The sequence below is a fragment of the Schizophyllum commune genome (assembly GCF_000143185.2).
Source record: "Schizophyllum commune H4-8 unplaced genomic scaffold SCHCOscaffold_12, whole genome shotgun sequence".
Taxonomy (NCBI): Eukaryota; Fungi; Basidiomycota; class Agaricomycetes; order Agaricales; family Schizophyllaceae; genus Schizophyllum; species Schizophyllum commune.
This window is the reverse complement of record NW_026089549.1, coordinates 360681-382339: the sequence shown is the minus strand read 5'-3', so window position 1 is coordinate 382339 and position 21659 is coordinate 360681. Positions and strand designations below refer to the sequence as shown.

Genomic DNA, 21659 nt, shown 5'->3' with positions numbered 1-21659 from the left:
CTCGAGAACCGTGACTTATATGTCCGAGGGGATGCACGTGAAAAACGTGACCTGCACGCGGCGTGCCAGCGCCACATTGAACTTTATTGTCAATTTGAACATTCCAACTTTCGTTCTGTCCTTGTATTGCGCACTCACTACCTCAACTACGTTTAATGATGCTGCGTCTACCGTTTTAGTAAATGTTTTGCGTGCTGTATATGCGAGTATATATTCTTGTACATGCAATGGATAATTAAACAGTTCTGTATATGTATGGCATATCGCAGTCGCTCTGCGCGTACATGATACAGGCCTGGCGTGGCTGCACTGGAGCGCCGCGCGCTCGACTTACGCTAAGATAAATAGAGGTAGTGCCCCGCTAACCGTTGACGGCTCCTATGACACAGTATACTGGGGCGCCTCCCCTATGTGAACGACTCGGGCGGTGGCAGTCTCTATGCCACTCGTAGGGACATGGACTGGCCCAGCGGTCGCGTTGGTGATGCAGTGCGAGGATGATGGCAACCTACCGTCCTCGTGCGATATACATGTGGCAGTCGAGGCGAGACGTCGATGAGCCAGATGACGGGAGGTAATCCAATGATGCGAGTGGCGGAGGCGTCTACTGAGGCCGGTCGATCTCGTCGTATGGATTGCCGAGTGTCCATAGGCATGTGTCGCACGCGCGCATCGCCCAATTGTTGCTCGAGTATCGCGAATGATCTTGAGAGACGCCGAGGATCACGCCACCGCCATTATACGTGGTCTGCGGGTGCAGCGCGTCGTCAGCGTCACGTACGCTTTCGCGGCGGTAGCGCGCCAGCATGTCATCGTCCGCAGCCTCCTTGTCAATCCAATTTGCCGGCCAAGTAGAGGCGCCCCTTCGGCGTTCGATTTTGTCGACCCATGCACGAAGGTCGGCTATGTCGTACATGACGCGGGCGTCCGCCTCTCCGGATTCTAGTCCAGGGCGAGGGAGGGCAGAGCCTCTGGCGTGTGCCGGACGAATGTCGTATCGGGTGTATGGCCTGGTGGAGGTGGCAACCTTCTGCTGACGGCAGGGGGCACGTGTCGATCTACGCAACCGCATCGGCGAGAAGTTGACAGCGCGGGAGTTCCCTAGCGCTGTGCGCGCCTCTTTTCCGTCGTCGCTCAGCGGATGACGGTGTTGCTTCCAGACATCGCGGCCGACGAGGAAGGCAGACGGTGGCTCATCCGACCACTGGTCGACGATGCGGCCAGCGGCGCGTATGAGGAGCTTGGCCCGATCCATAGGCATCACACGGATGGCGGCAGCATCTAGGCGTTCGCTGGCCATGAAGATGACGAAGAATGGGTGCGCACGAGACTTGATGCGAGGGAGGTTCTCGAAAGGTGCTTGAAACGCCCTCAGATGCGCCCCGCCGTGAGCATACAGTGTCGCTCGCTTCTTTGTGAGCATGCGCAGAGGGACTACGTCGTACTCGTATTCCTTGGCGGGGAAGAACTACGTTGACATTTCAGTACACACGCAAGATGGGACTGTATGCGACGCACGTCAAGAAAGCATTTGCGAGCGTCAATAGGGGCTGTCGCATTGTACTGAGCTAGTTCAAACATGGAATTGAGAGTATCTGGAGTAGGCATGAAGACCCATTCCGAATGGCGCAGCCTGTCCACCATATCGCAGCGGACTCGCCCAGGACGTCAGTTGACACGCCTGCATGAGACTGAATCACTCACGCTCGATGTGGTTCATCTGACTATCGAGATTCAAGTCGCCCTTCTCCATGCCCCAGTAATATTCGAAGTATTCAATCTAGCAGAAGTAGTCAATTTCACTCGGCCGTTCACTATGCGTCCAACGTACCTGACGACGATATTGACCTGCGTCCAAGTCTATGATACGATGGTTGACAATTGGGTTGTTCTGAAGGCTTCGACGCGTCGAGAGGTTTTTGGAGGAGACAGAGGGCATGGCGAGATACAGTGCACAGTGAGAATGTTGACGGCAGGAACCAGGACGGAAACGTGGAATGATCGGACGACGCGTGACCGAATTCAACATCACAGCGAGGCGGCGTGACCTCCATGTGGGAAAAAGGGGCGCCATTGTTCTTCGTTCGACTCCCAGCCCTTGCCCGAGTATTTGCTCGTTGCGTATCACTCAACTCAGGGAAGGAGCTACCATATCAAGGGAACTCAGATGAGGCTATCGCAGATCATGAATCGCAATTGGTATGACGGGCAGTAATTACAAACCCTCGAGATCTTGCATTGTGGCAGGAAAGGACTTCCATCGCTAGATGATTGAAAAAAATACAGGCTATACTACCAAGGTATGAATCAGGCCAAGCGTGCCATGGTATATCGGTGCAATGAATGCAGCTCGAGAAGGCGGTGGAGGTGGGTGGCATGGAGATGAGCACGCGAATGTGTATGAGTATCGCCACATTCCATGCGACGCGCAGTGCAGAGCCGGGATGAATACAGACTCGATGGATGCCTCAACCTCTAGAGGTCTGACACTCCATTGGACGCTGCTCGTACATCGAGGTCATGTAAGCATTGCGCAGCTGCGGAGCGCGAGAGCGCTCGACGCGACGAGTGCATCTCTGCGCACCGCGGCGGGCTATTTCTTCGCCTTGTCGAATGAGTTCTTCCCCAGTAGGCTCTCCTCGTAGATGTACGCCGCCCAATTATTGCTCGCGAAACGCGACCAGTCGCCGCCGTGACCGAGCTTCAAGCCGCTAGGGCGAGCAACGTTGATCCCAGGATCTAACGCGTCTGCGGAATCGCGGGCAATCTCCTCGCGATAGCGTGCTAACGCGTCGTCCGGGCTCAGGTAATCCGGTTCGTCGTTGTAGCCCGAGTCATTGCGCGGAGTCGATGGGCGGGAGGCAGACACCAGAGCGGACTGATCCGGGACATTGGCCATCCAAGCAGATATATAAGCCGCGTCGAAGTCGCCAGAGTCGTCGCCGGATGTACGGCCAGGGCGAGGAAGAGCGGATCCTCTTGACCGTACCGGTTGTCGATCGCGTAGCTCGTAGGGTTTGGCCCGCGTGCTAGTCTTCGACTGGCTACACGGCGCTCGAGTTCCCCGGCGCGTCTGCCGGCGGGGTGTGACGTTGGCCTTGGACGAGCTGCTCAGCGCAGCGCGCGCCTCCTCTCCATCGTCGCTCAAAGGGTGCCGATGGGGTTTCCAAACGTCTGGCCCGATGAGGAACGCGTCTGGAGGCGTCCTCATCCAGCACCTGATGATGCGGCCAACGGAATCCATCAGTGCTCTGCCCTTCTTCTCGGGCATGACCAGACATGCACAGAGGTCGAGTTGTTCGGAGGCCATCCAGGCTACGAAGAAGGGATGTGCGCGACATCTAATTCGCGGCATAGTGCGATACGCAGCGCGGATTGCCTTGCGCTTGGTGCCAAGATCGACGTAGAGGGAGCGGCGGCTCTTGAGGAGTTCGAGTGGAACAAAGTCGTACTCGTACTCTTGTTCCGGAAGTCCCTGAGGAGTACGTCAGTGCCACATATATACCTGGTGGAGATGAGGAGACTTGCCTTGAGGCAATTCTTGCGCGATTCGAGGTCGGCGGTCTCGTTGAACTTCGCAAGCTGGTACATGGTTTCTAAGGTATCTTTTGTCGGCATCAGAACCCAGTCGAGGTTCTTCAAGCCTTCAACCATGTCCTTGCGAACTGGATAGCGTTGGCCTTGCATATGTTTGCACAGATGGAAAGCTCACGTTGAATATGGTTCATTGGTGAGCTCAGGTCCAGCGTGCACCTCTGCAATCCCCAGTAGTATTCGAAGTGCTCAATCTGGACGCGGGTCATCAGACCGTGGGAATGCATGCGCATGGAAGTAAGCCTCACTTGTCTGCGATATTCGCTGGGGTTCAAGTCAACAATACGATGATTGACGATATCTTGCAGCTTTTTGGTTGTAGAGAGAGCTTCAGACGGTAGAGACGACATGCTGTTGATACAAACGGCTGAGGTCGATGAGGGGTGGCAGGTCGTCTCTGCTCGTGGTGGGGAACAAGGGCGCATTGTCACGGTCACATCATGTGACGAAGGTCCATGCTGCGAGCGTCTTCGTCTATTGTCTCAGACTCTCAGTTTCGTGACTTGAGCGACTCGTATGATGAGCAACAGCGATTGCAACGTCCTTGAGTATATTTCAGCTTAAAATTTTCAAATGGAAATCGACTTCAGGCAGGAAGATGGAGGTTGATTGCCTACCGGAGCTGAAGCTCGACGGTAGGGTACGAGAAATGGGATTCAAACTGTACTAAAGTAATCTAGTACAGGCCTAGCGCGCCGGTGTGCATTGGCGGATCGCAAGCACTTCGAAGGACTGAGCGGTGCGTGCCCATGTAGCGCAGGGGGCGCGTCGGCGAAGCGCGGCACGAGTGGCCGCCAAAAAGCCGCGCGGGCATACGCGATGCGTCCCGGGCATAGGGCGAAAAGTGCGCCGAGGGCTACATGAATGGGTTGCTGCTTGATACTGTCACTGATAAGACCAGTCTTGAAGCATTGTAATGCTCGAACAAGATCAGGGACCCAGCGTCGTCCAGGCTACGCCACGGGGACGTCAAGCTTCCATGGGGCAGCAAACTAGACCCCCGCCTTGGCGAAAGGATCTTTCCCAAGCAGGCAGGAAGCGTGGATATACATGGCCCAGTTGTTGCTGGACAAGCCGGACCAGTCGACACCCATGCCGTAGATCAGGCCGGTGTTGTAGAAAACGTTGGTGTGCGGGTCGAGGGCGTTCGCAACGTCGCGGGCCTTCTCGAGCCGATAGTGGGCGAGCTCGGAGTCTTTCGCCTCCTCGTCTCCGAGCCATGTCGGCGGCCAGGATGAAGTGGCACGCTTCGCTGGGCGACGGACACTGTCGACCCAAGCGGCGACGTCGGAATGAGTGCTGCCAACGCCTTTGCCGGACTGGAGGCCGGGGCGAGGGAGCGCAGACCCTCGATCGCGAGGGGAGATGGGATTGGACCTGTCGTAGGGCTTCGCTTTCGCAGTCGACTTCGGCTGCCGACAGGGCGCCCGGGTTGTCTTGCGCGATCGAGTGAGAGGTGGTGTGCAGTCTTTCGGCGGATTGGTGATATCAGTGCGGGCGTCGTTGCCGTCGTCGCTGAGAGGGTGGCGATGGGCATTCCACACGTCAGGCCCAATGAGAAATTCAGGCGGCGGTTCTCTCAGCCAGGTCCGAACAATGTTCCCAACCGAACGCATGAGAGGTCGAGCTTTGTCCATGGGCATGACGATGGGGGCCATCATATGGATGGTGGTATTGGCCATGAAAGCAACGAAGAAAGGATGGGCGCGAGAGCAGATACGGTGCATGAGCTTGTATGGTGCGCGCAGGGCCTTGACGCCATTGCCGTGATCGACATATAGAGTAGGCCGACCCTTCTTGGTCATCAGTAAGGGCACGAAGTCGTATTCGTACTCTCTAGCCGGAAGTAACTTCAAGAGATGAGCCTCAACTTGCAACCCGAACGAAACAAACCTGACCTTGAGGCAATGCTTTCGTGGTTGAACACCTGCGACCTTGTTGTGGTCGGCGATCTGCTGCATCACTCGTAGCGTCTCAGGTGTCGGCATAAAAACCCACTCGCGATTTCGCAGTCGAGCGGCCATGTCCGAGCGTACTACAGAGCGATCAGCCAACGTTCGCTCGGCAAGGGAACGGACTCACGCTTAATATGGTTGAGTGGCGAATCCATGTCAAGTTCGCCCTTCTGAAGGCCCCAGTAGTATTCAAAAAACTCGATCTGTGTTACATCGGTCAGAAGTAAGGGCAGTAAAGAGCGGAACGGACACACTTGGCGGCGGTACCGTCCTGGGTCGAGGTCCACGACACGGTGGTCGATGATAGGAGCAGCCTCCCGGTTCTTGAAGGTGGAGATGGCATCGGAGGTTACGGTGTACATGGTGGAAGACGTTAGGGCCAGAATATGTGGCAGACGCGTTGGATAGGTGAGTGGCTGTCGTACGGGTGGTGGCGGGAGTGAGTAACAAAGGGAACACGCTGATCTTTGTCACGTGTCTACCTGTCTTACCGCATAATGATACGGCGGGCCGCGCGGTGCCGTCGTCAGGTGACAGCCACGTTGCTTGACGCTACTATCCTGGTCGAAGTCTTCGGATTGCAGGTTGCTATTAATCGGCAAGGTTCAAGGGCTGTCGAGCGAACGAGAAACAATATGTTACTGATGAATCTTCAGCATTCCGAATTCCTGATCCGTATACAAAAATGTCATTAATAAGTACAGTAAGTTCAATGACCTCCGACCCTTGCCCGGTCAATCGCATCGATCAACGAGCTGGAACTGTGCACGAGATCCTCCCCGCAAGCAGCACACGCAAGTTCCCTGGCTTCTTTCGCGCGGCATGATCACAGCTCATGCATGTAGCGTATAACGAGACAGCCTCCGTGTCATACAGATAATTTCTCTGTGTTATGCGCCATACCTACCGCGTACGAGCCTGAGTTATGTCGACGCTCAGACAAGCGACAACCGCCGCTGGCGCGACCCCGCCATAACAGTCTTAGAGAGAGCGGGTGCGATACAATGTGCACATCGCATACTACAGGCGAAAGCATACATGGTTGTCCTCCCCGGAAAGGTACAACGCATGCCCGATGATGCAGTGCCAGCGATCTCCGAAGTTGAGAAGGTCGATGAGCCCGTGGACTTGTGAGGCGTTCGCTCTCGCAACGTATCGGGGTCGGGGTGACAAAAGGGGCCCAATGCTCAAACGAGAGCGCACGCCAGCGACGCACGCACGACATGCAAGCCATCGTTCACGAGAGACACATACGCGAGATCGTTCACTGGATCTCCTTAATGACATCGTATGGGTTGTCGAGCGTCCACAGGCAAACTCCGCACGCGCGCATCGCCCAGTTGTTGCTCGAGAAGCGCGAGCGGTCTTCCCCCCGACCAAGGACAAGACCGCCACCATTGATAGTGCTCTGCGGATGTAGCGCATCCTCGGCGTCGCGCGCGCTCTCGCGGCGATACCGCGCGAGAACGTCGTCCGAGGCGGCCTCGTCGTGCAGCCATGTCGACGACCAGGAGAGCGAGGTGGACGTGGACTCGATCCTGGCGCGGTCGTTCCATGTGCGCAGGTCGGGCAGGTCGTAGGCGATGTAGCCCTCGGGACGTTCTACAGATTGGATGCCGGGGCGAGGAAGGGCGGAGCCTCTATCAGCGGCGCGACGATCGTCGTATCTCGCGTAGGGCTTAGCCTTCGCGACGGTCTTCGGCTGGCGACAGGGCGCACGCGTTGTCTTTCGCGTGTTGGAGGCAATGAGAACATTGTCCTTGCGGGAGTCGCGCAGAGCGGCGTCCGCTTCCTGCCCATCGTCGCTCAGAGGGTGGCGATGCTGCTTCCAGACGTCCGGGCCGATGAGGAAGGCCTCCGGGGGTTGCTTATCCCAGCAATCGACGATGTCGCCAAGAGCATCGGTCAGCCGCTGCGCGTCCTCTTCGGGCAGGTAGGATGAGGCGTTCATGTCGATCTGCTCGCTTGCGACCCAGACGACGAAAAATGGATGCGCAGATGACCTGATGCGAGGGAGGTCCTTGTACGGCGGGCGATACGTCTTAGGGCGCGCGCCACCGTGGACATAGAGCGTCGGGGGCTTTTCTTCTAGCATGCACAACGGGATCACGTCGTATTCGTATTCTTGAGCGGGGAATTCCTACGGTGAAGTCAGCGCAAGACGTGTGAGAGATCGCACTCGACCGTACCAGGAGGTAGTGCTTGCGTGCGTGAATGGGCGCGGTCTTGTTGTACTCGGCCATTCGTAGCATCGATCCAAGGGTCTCCGGGGTCGGTATGAGAGTCCAGTCACCCGATCTGAGCCGTTCGGACATGTCGAGGCGAACTAGGGTCGTATGTAAGTTATGCAATGACGATACAATACCGCGTTGACCCACGCTCGATATGATTCAGTGGCGATTCCAGATCAAGCTCCCCCTTTTGCATGCCCCAGTAATACTCGAAGTGCTCTATCTAGTGTACATGATCAGCGACTGTCCAAGTGCGTCGCGAGAAAATCTACCTGTCGACGGTACTGGCCAACATCCAAAGACAAGATACGGTGTTGAACAACGGGGCAGTTCTCTAGGGTTCTGCGCGTTGAGATGTCGGAAGAAGGTATGGCAATTTTCGGCGTTGGCTTCGGTTGGCGGCGGCGAGACATCGTGTACTGGATGTACGGGGCAAGATGAGGGCGGGTGATGGTCAAGAGCAAGGAGGGGAATGTGATGCGGTCCGCGGATGCCGATCACGACGCGACTTCAACTTGCTCGCCATTGTTGTATGTAATCAGTGGTGGCGGCATCACCCGTATTCCCCGCTTCGGAGTGCCGCTATTGTACCGTCTCGCTCGAGCCCCTGACGCGCGATGTATTCAGGACATTCAAGACTGAACAATGTTCGTCAACTCAAGAGGTGGAAGATTTCTAAGATGAGGCGCACCTCGACGCGTTGTAAGGCGAGATGTCATAATTGAAATCGAACAGAGCGTATAGGAATGAGGTAAGATGTAAGTCCGGCGTGCGCGTGTCAGCTCCGGCGCGTACGCTATAGCTCGACTGTGCAGAGTTAGGATAAGCTTTAGACCCTACCAAAGTGCGGACGGCACAATGGTCGGGAGGGCTAGCTGCTGCGCAAGACCTTGCTCGATGTGGCTCGAGATCACGAAGGGGACCTCAGATGTAGCTCGGCGGAGGCGCGGCGGAAGGGACCGCTTCGCTCCCCTTGGTCCTAGGGAAGTAGACGTCTGGCTGCTCAATCCTCAGTTTCGTGGTGTTGACGTCCGCGTCATGTCGCAGCCACTCGGTTTCCATTGCCACAGCGGCGTCCCAGGCCTTGCGCAACATCGGACGCAGGAATGATACGACGTCGGCTTGGGTCATCGTGTGCATCTCGAGTGACGTGAAGAACACGTAGGTCCAGCCTGCGCTATTGCCTCAGTGAATAGAACTTCACCATGGTATGGGCAAACGCACCTGCCAGGACCCATCTCTCAACGTTCGCCTGCCCGTCCTGCTCATCGAGAATGAGCTGCCGCCGTCCGCGCACGAGGTCCCCCGCTTGAGCGCCGCGCGTGACGATGAGGTTGATCGCCTGCTTCAGCGCGCGCATGGACGAGACGCGTAGATATCGTCGCTTCCCTTGGCGCTTGAGGCTGGAGGCGAAGACTAAGGACATATGCGCTCTTCCGTCGCGCACCGCGCTTTGCACGTGAGCCATGAGGGGGGTGTCATGTTCCTGCGCCTCCTCGATCTTCGCGCGCACGGCTTCTCGCCAAGGCGTGAACGGGCGCTTGAAGGGCTCCTGCAGCTCGACGGGAGCGGGGCGGCCGAGCATGCCGGAAGGGAAGAGGCGCAGAGTTAGGGCCGGGGAGTGAAGTACAGGGAGGGCACGTCGATTGGGAAGCCATTGGCGCCAGGCAGGATGATCGGGGTCCAGTGCCTCCTTGCGGTTGACGTGACCAGGATTGAGCAGCAGGTTGATCGTCCCAGGGGTCTGGTGGCGGAGCTGGGGTACTGTTAGCTGGATCGGGGGTAGAGTTGAAGGCGGCGCGCCTTGACAGATGTAACCCGGGGAAGCTTGGGGAGCTTACTGAGGCCCGAGCATACCGTCATGTATATCCCAGGCTGTCATACGTCTCTTCAGAATGGTGAGCTTGCTAGTGGTTAGCCAGACTGCGCCCGACGTCGGTGCTCGATGGTGGAGAACAAAGATCGAGACGGAGAACAATGGATGTACGCGATGGTCGTGTTTGTTCTGCTCTTCTTACCGACCACCAGCATCAAAGGGATCCACTCAATCTATCTGCGACGAGAGGTGACGCGGTGTCTCTGCTTCTATAGACATCGGCAAGGCTTATGGCGCGTTACGAGTCGACGACCGCGCTCTGTTTTTGAAATATGGTCTCGTCCTACGTGTTTGCGCTGAGATTTACGCAACAAACAAACCTTCCGACTACTTTTCATCTCTCAAAGACACCTTCTGTGCGCTAGCCATATCGTGAGTTACTTACGATCCACGGAGAGCAGAGTGGCCCCGGATGAGGCAGAAGGCGACATCTGTCGACTCCTAAGCTGCTGGGCAGTCAGCGCGGTTGGCCATGTCTTGCAAGTCATAATAAGCTCCTCAACCTTGTCATCCACTGGACATTTTCCACTTCTTAGCATCCCAGTCGGCGAGCGAATTAGTGAACTAACCCGCAGAAGCACCGTCTGCGATTTCGTGCACCGCACATACCGCTCTGAATCTACGGAGACCTTCTGGAACTTCGGCTCGCCAGGTCGTCTGCATAACGCGGTCTAACACAGGGAGAGGCCCTGAATGAGCCCCTCCTTTTCCTTCTCTAGGAAGATTAGGATAAGAGGCGGTCTGAGCTCAAACGGCGCCTACTACGTTGCAAGACGCGGCCGCAAGAACCGGCCAAGTTCGTATGGCCAAGGTAAGTACTGAGCAGCGCCGTCTGCTTCTCTTCTCACCACTATCATTTCCTCGACGACCTCGCCAGCGAGTCCGACAGCGCCATCTACCATACAATTTACTCTGATGCCTGCCGGCGGAGATGTCCAGGGCGTCGTCTCGCCATAGAGGCCCAGTTCAAGGTCAATGCTGCGCTGGATAACGACGATGTGACCTGTCGCGTGTTCGGCGCCGACACACTGCTTGTGTCTTCTCCGACCTCTCGAGCATCATCAGGCGTGCAGAAGGGAAACCTCAGTCCGAAGGTAAATACTAAGCAGAGTGAGTGAAAGACGCTCTCGATCGAAACTTTCGCATTTCGAAGTTCACCCTACGGCTGAGGAATCGCCGAGAGGGCTGATAGCCTTTCCGACTTAGAATCCTCGAGCGGATGTTGTCAAGGCAGAGTCCCCTTAGTTAGGCGCGCGGCTCGGCGGTACATCAAGGTGGGCTGAGTCTCGCAAACCATCCTCCATTAAACTCTAGCGGAATGGCATCCTCACCTAGTGCTGACGCCCTATAGAAACCTTCGGAGGCATGAAACGGCGACGTTCAGTCACTTCGTCGTGCGCGCGACGGGCCATTTGTGAGGTAAGTATGCCAGCGCGCGCGCCAAAGAACCTTGCGCCTTACGCCATGCAAAAATATGTTAAGTGGGCATAGCCACATAGACGTCTCCTCTCCTTCTCGTACTTGAGGCCCGACCGCTTAGCGTCTGGTCGGCTGAATTCTTGATTGGTCGAATGGATCAGACCCCCACGCGCTCGCTCACCTAGGAATGCCTAAGCGAACGTCTTCCTCCAGGTACATATTTCATACTAGCAAATCTCGCCAAGGCGCCGCTTCATCGCGCGGGACACGCTGAATGAATCGCGTGGCTTCTGTCGTCGAGCGAGCACGAAGTCGCGCACTGAAGCTCATGCATTGGAGCGTATTGATCCAACTGTAGAACCTTTGAGTCGTGTGAAAACCAATGCAATATCAGACCCTTGGATGGGCGTAAATTACTGTTCTGCGAGAAATGGCGGTGAGATACGACGCTGGTGCTTAGGCCTGAGGTAATGCACTCTCAAGAAGCTGCCGACGCCGTCGAGCGCGGTCACGTTGAGCGTCGTTCACGCTACGTGTGTGGAACCAATCAGGTGACGCGCGCGTGTACGCGACCATGGATAGTCTGCACGAGTTCCGTGTGGCGAAATATATTACCTTCGATATACCAGAGAAGAAAAAACTCGCTCATGTCACTCCTCAACGGTTCCAATAAAAAGCCACTGCGGGCCTCGTCGTTTCGACGGTCGATTACACAATAGCAGACAAACTACAAGTACATGGGTGCGATGGACTCGCTAAGCAAGTCCATGATAGACCAGCGATGTGGCTATAATAGACCGGCTAAGCGAGTCGCGGCAGCGCGCTGGGGATGATCGGGTGCAGGACCAGCTTGCATCGATAATCCCCAGGGCCGGATCGCACCGAGGGAAGGAGGCCGGCGAAGGAAAACTAGGACGAAGAGAAGAAAGCGGCACCATCATTGTCAACGGACATCTGCTGGTTAGCATTATTGTCAGCCGGCATCTGCTCCTTCAGGTCATCGATCTCGCGCCTCATGAGCTCTCCAATGCGCTTGAGTTCTCTGACGTCGCTCTTGGCATATTTCGGCTCCTTCCCCGCGTTGGGCTTGGTGAGGGCCCAGTTTGCCTTGAAGGCAAGGAAGAACGGCGAGCATTTGACTTTCATCAGAGGGATGACGGGTTCGCCTTTCTTCGTGGTGAAGGGCGGCTCGAATAACTGGCGAATGATCTTTCCCTTCTTGTTGCGAGTGATGTACTGGATGCCGCTCTCCTTGCTCCACTGCTTGAGCAGGGGAACGATGCGGACGTCGACCACGGTGTCGGGAGAAAAAACCTGCGGAGGAGGTCAGGGCAGATGGCGCGGAAGGTAACAAGTATACGCACGTCCTCGTGGAACAAGTAATGCTCGGAGTTCGCCCTTGGCGCCCTTCTCTTCGTCCAGCCCTTGACCTCCTTTGACGCCAGCGCTGTACGAAGTTTCGAAAGCCATGGGGCCGTTGGAAGAAGAATGACTTTGCCTAAGTCCATCGGTATGTGTAGTTCGACACATACTGAAAGGTGGGGTCAGTTTGCGTATAGCGGATGGACGGTGGACATACGAGGGATCAAGTTCAGGCGAGTGTCGAGATTCAGACCATCAGGCTCATGCCCCATCACCATCTCCAGCTGGCGTTTCTTGAAAAAAAAAACGAGGTCAGTCGCATACTATGATGACCTGATGTACGCTCACCTCCACAGAGCTGATCGAACGATCGGCGACATGGCAGAACTGTACGGTCCCGTTCTCATTACTCTGGCCCGTTCCTGCGCAGCGTAAGATACCATCCTCGGATATGAAGGTGGCCGCGAGCTGGTCAGGACGCGGTCGCCCGATGGTCTTAAAGAGTTTGCCTTCCGGGGTATGGTAGCTCGAGCCTTGCTTCTGGTTGCGGGAGCCTTGTCCACGCTCGGGGGTAGCAGTGTAGTCAACGTCGCTCGCGCGGTCAATGTTGGACTCGAAGGACTCCGTGGAGTCAGTCGACGATGGCTTCTTCGCAGGTGGCGACTTGGCGAGCTTCTTGATCAGTCTTGCGGACTGGCGGGAGGGCGTCTGGGGGAGTCGAGTCCTCTTCTTCTGCGCTCGTTGACTGTCTCTCGCAGCGCTCTGCGCCTTGCCCACGATGGCAAGGCCGGTTGTCGCATCGCGCCGGCGAAGGGTATCGTGCCGAGCCTTGCGAAGGCGTTCCTTCGCCGACAAGCGCGCCGGACTGGACATTGTATGACGATGAGACAGACTCAAACGATGTCCAGGCAGTGGCAGGGGGCGGCGCCGGTCAGGGGAGGTGGATGAACAGATGTGGGCGAAGGCAAGGTCGGACTCGCAGCATCCCCCCAATTTTATACGTTCGAGGGGGTTGGCCCTGGATAGCCCCGAAAGGGAGCTGATGGCAGAGGATAACGCCCCTAAGGGTCAATCATCTGCAAACAATGGAGGTCATTGTTGAAGTCGGCCTCGAGGATCGTGGGAAGTCGAATCACCGTCAGGTTGATCGGCATCTGCCGGCCGCAGCACGTTTCCATCCTTGCTCTTGACCATCACTAGGCGCCACTTTGCCCTGAACGCTCATCGCTCCATTTTCGCGATCGACAGCTTATTGGAGCTACTATGCCTTCTATACCATCTGCCGACATCTCTACTCGCAGGGTGTTGAAGAATTGCCCTGTTGTGAAGCATCGCATTTTGTCGTTAGACGCTGGCCAATTTTGCCGACAGGTGCGTAGCCTTCCTTGCAAACTGGTCAGGGTACTGATTGTCATGTTAGATCAACCATTTTGAGTACTACTGGGGTCTACAGAAGGGCGAGCTCAATCTTGACACGCCGCTAAATCACATTGAACGTGAGCTACGCTCCGTACTCCCCCGAATTGCGATCTAACATATCGCAGTCCGCTCAGATATGTCGGAAAAACTGACAGTTGGCGACTGGGCTCTTGTACCAACACCGGAAACGCTGCGATCGATGCTGCGGTTTGCCAAATACAATGCGAAAGCCTCCTTGCACGCCCGCAAGCATTACCTCACGGTTAGTTCCAACGCACACCACCGACCTCAGGCTGATCCCTTCCCAGGTCTTTCCCGCGAAGGAGTATGAATATGAAGTGGTCCCCCTCTATATGTTGAAAGGAAGGTCCCCTACGCTATATGTTCACGGCGACCCGCGCGTCAAGATGTTTCGTGCGCCGTACAAGGGTCTCCCTCGCATCAGGTCTTCCGCGCACCCATTTTTCGTCGCTTGGGTCGCTTGCGATCTCTTAGACCTGCAAGCGCCTCTCGTCATGTCCATCGAAGAATCAGAGGCGCTTAGGAATCCTGTCGGCGACATCATCGATTACTGGTACAATGAGCCCCCAGAGACCTTTCTCATTGGCCCGGACGTCTGGAATCAGCACCGCCATCCTCTTAGCGACGACGGTCAGGACGCCGACGCTGCTCTGCGTAGCTCGCACAAGGCGAACGTCCCTGCCTCGAACGTGCGGAAGACAACCCGCGCTCCCTGCCGCCAGCCGAAGGCCACCACCAGGGCCAAGCCGTATGCGAGATACGACACGCGCCGTGTAGCCGATAGAGGTTCTGCCCTCCCTCGGCCTGGCATCCAATCGGAGGAGCGGCCCGCGGGTCACATCGCTTACGACCTCTCCGACCTACGCACATGGAACGACCGCGCTAGGGCTGAGTCGACGTCTCCCTCCCTGATATGGTCCGAGACGTGGCTCGACGAGGAGTCCGCTTCCGACGCCATTCTCGCGCAGTATCGCCGCGAGAGTGTTCGCGATGCCGAGGATGCGCTGCACCCGCAGAGCACCATCAACGGTGGCGGCCTAGTCTACGGCGAGGGCCAGGACAGGTCGCGCTTCTCCAGCAATAACTGGGCGATGCGGGCGACCGGAGCCTGCCTATGGACGCTGGGTAACCCCCGCGACGGTATCAAGTGCCTCCAGTGATGGACTTGGCGCAGATTCACCGCGAAAAGCCCACAAACGATGACTCGTGTGTGGGATCGGCGACGCTGGTGGCTGCAATGTGCATAGCTCGCGACCTCCCCAGCCTCACCGCCGTGAATCCCTCTACGAACGTGGCGATACCCATAGCTTCGCCGCGCCGTGGTTCCTCGACTGTAGGCACTGCGCATTACAGCACTCGGCGCGTAGCTTCGGCGAGCGTCATCATGCAGGTCGCGATACCGACATGCGATGCGCGCGTCACGTTGCACGACGGTCCGCTTCCTTGCGTCGATGAGGCTCATCGCGCGCGTCCTGGCGACCTTTCGGACTGACCGCGCCTTCCACTGCGTTGCGCGGAAGCGCTCAGTCGCTCGCTATCCTACTCACAATAGTGAAGCCTGCCGACTTGCTAGACCTACATGATGTGCTCGGGGAACATACGAGGTGCCCACTCGGCTGGACGGGATAGTATCCCGCGCTCAGCTTGCTTTGATGAATGACGTGGCGGCGTGGCGGCGATGCAGGGATTGGAGAGGGCCAGAGGTTGTACTCAGCACAGTTTATCGTGTATTGTACGGGCACATAGCTACTCAGAGTCGGGATGACTCAAGATTGGGGCAGGAATGTCGGCGTGCGGCGGTGTTAGGTTTGCAATGCTCGCAGGGTTCCGTCAACAACCTCATTACGAACGTAGACGCTTTTCCCTTGATTCGAAAACGCGTTCTGCGAACTCGATCGCATGTGGTTTACGCGTGGCCATCACCTGATCTCCGGCCCGACGTACAGCCGTGGGTGACATCATCCCACTCCTTCAGCTTGCTCCCATCTGCCATCCTCCGACTTCGCATCTTCACCGTTGTATACTTACCTTGATTTCTCGTCGTGTTGGAACATGAGATTAACCAACTTCATGAAACGTCCTCAGTCTTTGCTGAGTCTCTGTTCCGTGCATGGCTTTCGCGTGTTCTGAGCGTTGTTCGAAGCTATTATCATCATTTCTCAGTCGTGTTTGACTTTGCAAGGGAACTCATTCACGGGCCCAGAGTGACCTGCGTCTACTTCTTCTGAACATTGCCGTGAGCGACGCTCATCCTCTTTCCTTGCATCTGCCGCAGGTAAGACGCCGATCTCAACATCGGTCGTTGCTAATGGTCTCCCACAGGCTCGCTTTTCATCGATTAGTACATAGTACGTAGAGACTACTCACCTTTCGTACACACACTGACAGCTCCTCCTTCATACCATTCATCTGCCCCCATTCCACTCTTGTGCCTCGACTGCCTATTTCGCTCACCCGGCCCAGAAACCCTTTCACCTCGTGCCCACCGCGCTCGCACCCTACATGCTCAACCTACCGTATGTGGTAGTTTGCATTGACTGCGGGACGCGCGACATACCAGAAGGAGATCGCTAAATGACCGTGGTGCGTGCATGTTAGCCTTGAGGACGGCGTATCTGATGCACGCTGCTAAACCTATCTGATGCGCTAGTCCCGGGGCTCGAGCTCAGCTTCAGGCCGCGGAGCGTCCAATCTACTAGAAGCCGTATGTCAGGCGCCGTCTGAACCCTCCGCCGCTCGTTAATGAACTGTAACATACGGTGTTCCCTGCCTTCCAGCATGCATAGCGTCGAAAGAGGCAGGATCGCCCCGCTACCTCTATCGATTGCCCACGACTTTCAGGCGCTGTCCCACGCCACCCAGCAGCTTATCCACGACCTGATGATGACGGTAAGCATCTTCTCTATGTGCCTATCAAGCGGCCTCGCTGCACTGACCTGCGTGAACTCACTGAAGCGCAGCTGTCCGCTGATGCAGGTGGTATTCGCCGACCCTGATAGTGTGCGCCACCCTTGGGGTCCTCGACTATCCGACTGACAAGGCTATCGAAGGACGGTGAGGTCGCGTCTGTATTCTAGCAATGCTCAGCTGACCGTTGGGTAGTAGATTGACGACATAAGGTGCATGGGAGAAGTACCATGCGTAGTCAGGTGCTCGACTGAAGAAAGTCAACCTTCACGGAGCGGGCTCTAGTGACAGTGTAAGCCTATCCGCGCGGCCGCTCGTCAGGCGCTCAAAGAATAATCGTCATAAACACGCCAATAATCCAAGCGGAGGACGGAGTGTACAACGCAAGACCTGCGCGCGAACAATGCACGCCCACGATAGGAAGAATCGCGGACTGAGGACTGCGTCGAAGTCGAGGCTGTGTGTGATCGGGCTCCCAACGGTGAGTGTTCCTATGTCGTCGGATGCCCGTGCTGATCATCCCATTGACAGATGCTCGTTAGCGCGGACATGGCAGCTTCCGGCGCCATAGAGAGCATCCCGACCAGCGCTATACATCCTGCCCTGCGCCACCCTCGCAGGTCGGACATGTTCACTTTAGCCGGGCGGGAGACATCTTCGTAGCAGGTCGGACGACATGTCTATGGCCAATCGGTGGCATCGAAGACTTGACGACTTCAGACGGACTCGCCGAGGCTGCCCGACCGCGATCTGGTGACTCATCCCAAACTTCCAGCGCGGTGGGGCTGCTCCGCCGTCCTATCGCCTCTTCGGTGTCGGTCCACCCGGCGCGCCACTCTACGGTGAGTTCGAATTCGTTCATGCTCATCTCCTTCTGTTGTTACAACGCAGATGCGCTCGATAGTTGCCTGCTCTCCTCTCGCGGGCGGTCTTCGACTTCAGCGAACGGTTACCAGTATGCAAGCAAGTACGCCGTCCTTCGATATCACCGCTAGTCTTCCTCGTACTTCCTAGCCCTTCAGTGGCACAGCTGACCGTGACATGCCATCGCGCGAAGGCTCTTCGAATCCCGTCAAGTGCTGATGCGGTTGTTGAATGCGCAGTCCTATTGAAGCCTTACTGTACTTTCTGTTCGTGGCGCCTGATCAGCTTACCACGACGCGACGGCTGATCACCTTACTAGGACGAAGCAGCTGCCTAGCTCAATGGAGGCAAGGGTACGCATCCGTGAAGTTGATGCCCGCATCTGTATGCCGCCATGAAGGGCGCCTGACCAGCATTGTTACTTCCTACATCAGACTAAAGGTAATGTCCGTCTACGCTGGTTCGACGCCTGACCTGACACAACTAATCGCCTATTTGCGGGACCGCGATACGGCCGATATGAGTGACAGGACATGGTACGCGGACATCTACTTTCTAGCACGACACCGTATGCTACTGACTGACATGGTGTAGGAACGTGGCGGGCACGCTACGCGGCGATAGCCATGGTCCAGGAACGCGAGCGGCAGCGAACGGCGACAAACGGCAGCGAACAGCAACACACGGCAGCGAACGGCAACACACGGCAGCGAACGGAACAGACGACAGGGACTTGCATGGTCGGTAGGCCGCGAGGGTGCCCGGGAGATCAAGTACAGGGTAGGGAAGATCACGGTCATGATCAGGGTGAGCAAATGGCGTCCAGGGTGCGTGAGATCTCACGTCCAGGGTACTGTACGAACGATCGCTTGCAGGGAGTGCGCTCGTCTGGGAAGTGGTCGACAGGGAAAGAGTCGATCAGTCGGCGGCGAGAGGATGGACCAGGCGGCCGCGAGAGAGGATCGACCACGCAGGAGCGAGAGGGGTTGACCAGTAGGTGGAAGATAGCACCCAGGACAAGGGGCATACGAGATAAGTCGACCAGCCACTTCCCGCCGCGGAGCCCGTCATTTACAACGAGGCAGCTCGCTACAGCCGCCGACGATAAGAGTCGATTAGGAGGTCGTCAAGTCCAATTGCGCGGCAAGTCTTTCTTCGCAGCTAGTCTAGTCTATCGTGAGAGCATTTCGAAGAGAGCCGGTCAAGGTTATCATGCAGGATGGTCGAGTCTATCGTGAACGAAAAGCGCTCTGATCAACTCCGCATCATGAAGAGGTTGATCGAATGCGAATCAAAGGCGCCAGCGCACCCCAACTGCCGCGGCCCATCCACGGGATCCGTCAAGCGATAGGCCTCTTCAGACGGTCTCCAGACCAGAGTCGAGCTCATATATGCGCCTCGCGAAGGCGAGGAAGCAGTCGTTATCTGGCGGCTCCCCTGTCAGGCGAACCCGGTGACCTCTGCAAGGGGGCCCTGTCGACCCCTGCGAGGGGACCCGTGCGCGTTGGGACGTACCCGTGCGTGTTGGGATTCACTGGGAAGTACCCCTTCAGGAGACCCTATACCCGTCCGAAGACCCTATGACGCAGCGGTCGAAGTTGGTGCGGCGATAGAGTGTGATGCGTGCGTTGGCAAGGGCGGAATCAAGCGTGGAAGATAGGCCGTCCGGACGTGGAAAATACCATCCGGACGTGGAAGATGGTCCCACCCGACGTGCGTCGCGGCTGTCGACGTCGGCGCTGATAGGGCGCCGTAGACGCGGTTGGAGGGGAGCTATGGCGATGCTCTCGAGCGATGTCGGTGAGTACGCGTCCTTCGTATGCGTGAGAGGCTACTCGTCGTCCATAGGTCTGGCCTTGTCGATGTGGCGCGCGAGCAGTGGCCGGTGGCGTGTGCCCCTAGCTCTCGGCAGTGATGCACCGAGTGCCGGCGCAGACGAGCGGGAAGGTCACGGGCTGGCGGGCACAGCTCCATCCGCATGCTCGCACAGACCTCCCAAACGCGGTATGTGAGTGCCCAAGCTCTGATCGGCGCCGTCCGTCCCATTATCCTCGGAGCGGCGACGAGTGGCGGCAGGCAGGCGGTGGGGGACCCCGTGCTGACGGTGAGGATCCCGGATGGCGAATATGCGCGCGAGGATGGTGGTGCACTGCCGGCTGTCAGTGGGCGAGTGTCAGGAGGGAAGGATGGAAGACTGACTGGATCAGGGGCCGGCGGGGGCACGTCGTGAGACGTATGCGTGTTTGGGAACAGTCGGGGCGGAAGAAGAACACGTTGCAATGCGACAAAGGCGATGGTGCTTTCCGGCACTGTTAGACAGGGATAGCCGCCTGTGGGCCGCGTTCCGCGCGCGCAATGGGGGGCGAGTCCGGAATGCGTTGTGCGGCTGGCCCAGACAAGCCGAATGTGTGGAGTGCGGGGAAATGATGCTGGGTAATTCCTTTTCTCCCATTGTTCTTACTGCTTGCTAGGGGAATGGTAGACTTTCCTAAAGGTCTCTGTCGTTTGCAGCACGCTCGCGTACTGCCTACCATTGTGCCTCAACGATAAGAAAGCGGAAGGTGGATCTGTGGGGTGCTCATTTGAATTCGTCACGACTTTGTTCCACTCAATTGCCCAATCAGAAGCGCGGAGGGTGACTCGTCACGCGAGTCACATCCGCTCCGATTCATAACGCCAGTTGCCCGACACAAACAGTGACAAACTTTCATTCCAGCCTCCCTCTTTGCTGCCCACCATACACCGCCGTCGCCCCGACGCCCTCCTCCCTCCTCTATAACCCTCAACCTGGGCAGCAATGCTACCTGTATCTCGACCCCAACTCCCAACAAACAAGATGACTTCCAAGCCCCACAACAGATCTCACAACAAGGCCGCCTCCACGTCCGTCCTCCCCAGCGGCCGCGGCGGCCTACTCTACGTCAAGGCCCTTCCGGCGACCTCGCATAGCACCCCTTCTCAGCAGCGCTCTGGCAGGAGCAAGAAGGCAGACGCCAATCGCCTCGCCGCACTCGGTCGTTCAGCCCCTGCGCCGTTGGCGCCGTCGGCGGAGCTCTCGAGCAAGTCTGCGCCCGCTACGCCCGAGAAGCATGCGAGGGAACGCCAGGCGGCCAAGGGAAACAAGAAGCAGACCGCGGCAAGGTACCGACAGCAATTTTACTGCCCGGAATGCGTTACTCAAAAATTACCATCTACTGCTCCAGGTCCTCGTCGCAGTCTGCTGCGCAACGCTCCGGCGCCCGCGCAGAGTCCCCCTCTACCAACGCCCCGCAGGCCGATGGGCTTTTCAAGAAGTCGAAGTCGTCTCGTCACTCCGCACCTTATACTTCTTCTACGTCTCGGCGCGGAGACATGTCTCCGCAGCTCTCCAACGTCCCGACCGGGCAGCTCGCGAGCCGCCGTCAGGCGAGCAAGATCGCCTCGAACGTGCCTATCATGGCCGGCTACGACAGCGATGGCGACCGGAACCAGGTAGACTGGCTGGTGAACGAGGATGACGACGAGGACGACTATTCGTCCGCAGACTCCTCTATGCCTGCCACCCCCGCCAACGGTACCGGTATCGCTGTGTTCGGGAATGTCCCGCGTACTGCGCCGATCGCCGGCGCCATCCAGGGCTTCCCCTTCGAGGATAGCCCCTGCAAGGGTCGTCAGATCCCCAGGGCACTCCGTCCGAAGCACCAGCGCTCCCCGAGCGAGAACGTGTTCAACCTCTCGTCCTCGGACGAGGAGAGCAGCTCGCCGTCTACCGGCTCGTCGCCCGTCGACGTCCTCTTCGAGGCTATCGCGCAGAAGGGCGCCACACACCCTGTGCCCCGTCGGTCGGTCTCGTCGCCCGGGATGCGCCCGGTCACCCCGTCGAATGTCGCTGTTGGTACTCCGTCGTCCGCGCCCACGCGCGACGGCCTCAAGGTCAAGTACGCCAACGCGAAGTACCAGACGTCGCCGAGCGCGGCCGTGCTGCCCGCGCCGAACTTTTACGCTTGATTGCGTCGTTCCATTCTTTGATTG

General features: G+C 57.4%; 7 protein-coding genes across 7 annotated transcripts; 3 read left to right on the top strand and 4 right to left on the bottom strand.

The window, feature by feature from the left end:
* Positions 1-604: 604 nt before the first annotated feature.
* Positions 605-5911, bottom strand: SCHCODRAFT_02602641 (uncharacterized protein; the record flags this gene model as incomplete). Its single annotated transcript, XM_003027416.1, has 14 exons — positions 605-1468; positions 1519-1595; positions 1705-1780; positions 1832-1898; positions 2652-3315; positions 3459-3475; positions 3506-3665; positions 3713-3858; positions 4212-4260; positions 4328-4482; positions 4645-5430; positions 5488-5629; positions 5677-5752; positions 5804-5911. The coding sequence occupies 14 exons, from the start codon at positions 5909-5911 to the stop codon at positions 605-607; spliced, it is 3387 nt and encodes a 1128-aa protein (XP_003027462.1).
* Positions 5912-6813: 902 nt separating this feature from the next.
* Positions 6814-9643, bottom strand: SCHCODRAFT_0237694 (uncharacterized protein; the record flags this gene model as incomplete). The annotated part of the gene is made up of 9 exons (XM_003027415.1): positions 6814-7689; positions 7739-7875; positions 7928-8003; positions 8084-8199; positions 8372-8418; positions 8472-8587; positions 8741-8952; positions 9005-9551; positions 9638-9643. The coding sequence occupies 9 exons, from the start codon at positions 9641-9643 to the stop codon at positions 6814-6816; spliced, it is 2133 nt and encodes a 710-aa protein (XP_003027461.1).
* Positions 9644-11744: 2101 nt separating this feature from the next.
* SCHCODRAFT_02680990 (uncharacterized protein) lies at positions 11745-13460 on the bottom strand. Its single transcript, XM_003027414.2, has 4 exons — positions 12786-13460; positions 12655-12730; positions 12440-12606; positions 11745-12389 (listed from the first exon to the last, which is right to left on the bottom strand). Exons 1-4 carry the CDS (start codon positions 13308-13310, stop codon positions 11985-11987), a joined length of 1173 nt encoding a protein of 390 aa, XP_003027460.1. The 5' UTR covers positions 13311-13460; the 3' UTR covers positions 11745-11984.
* A 168-nt stretch (positions 13461-13628) lies between these two features.
* SCHCODRAFT_02640199 (uncharacterized protein) lies at positions 13629-15138 on the top strand. The gene is made up of 4 exons (XM_003027686.3): positions 13629-13808; positions 13858-13933; positions 13982-14118; positions 14165-15138. The coding sequence occupies exons 1-4, from the start codon at positions 13701-13703 to the stop codon at positions 15035-15037; spliced, it is 1194 nt and encodes a 397-aa protein (XP_003027732.1). The 5' UTR covers positions 13629-13700; the 3' UTR covers positions 15038-15138.
* A 2907-nt stretch (positions 15139-18045) lies between these two features.
* Positions 18046-18845, bottom strand: SCHCODRAFT_02640180 (uncharacterized protein). The gene has a single exon (XM_050346131.1). It carries the CDS (start codon positions 18673-18675, stop codon positions 18451-18453), a length of 225 nt encoding a protein of 74 aa, XP_050197865.1. The 5' UTR covers positions 18676-18845; the 3' UTR covers positions 18046-18450.
* Positions 18805-19397, top strand: SCHCODRAFT_02084266 (uncharacterized protein). Its single transcript, XM_050341735.1, has one exon. The coding sequence runs from the start codon at positions 18933-18935 to the stop codon at positions 19230-19232; it is 300 nt and encodes a 99-aa protein (XP_050197864.1). The 5' UTR covers positions 18805-18932; the 3' UTR covers positions 19233-19397.
* A 1087-nt stretch (positions 19398-20484) lies between these two features.
* On the top strand, positions 20485-21635 carry SCHCODRAFT_02517177 (uncharacterized protein; the record flags this gene model as incomplete). The annotated part of the gene is made up of 2 exons (XM_003027685.2): positions 20485-20789; positions 20852-21635. The coding sequence occupies 2 exons, from the start codon at positions 20485-20487 to the stop codon at positions 21633-21635; spliced, it is 1089 nt and encodes a 362-aa protein (XP_003027731.1).
* Between the last annotated feature and the right edge of the window lie 24 nt (positions 21636-21659).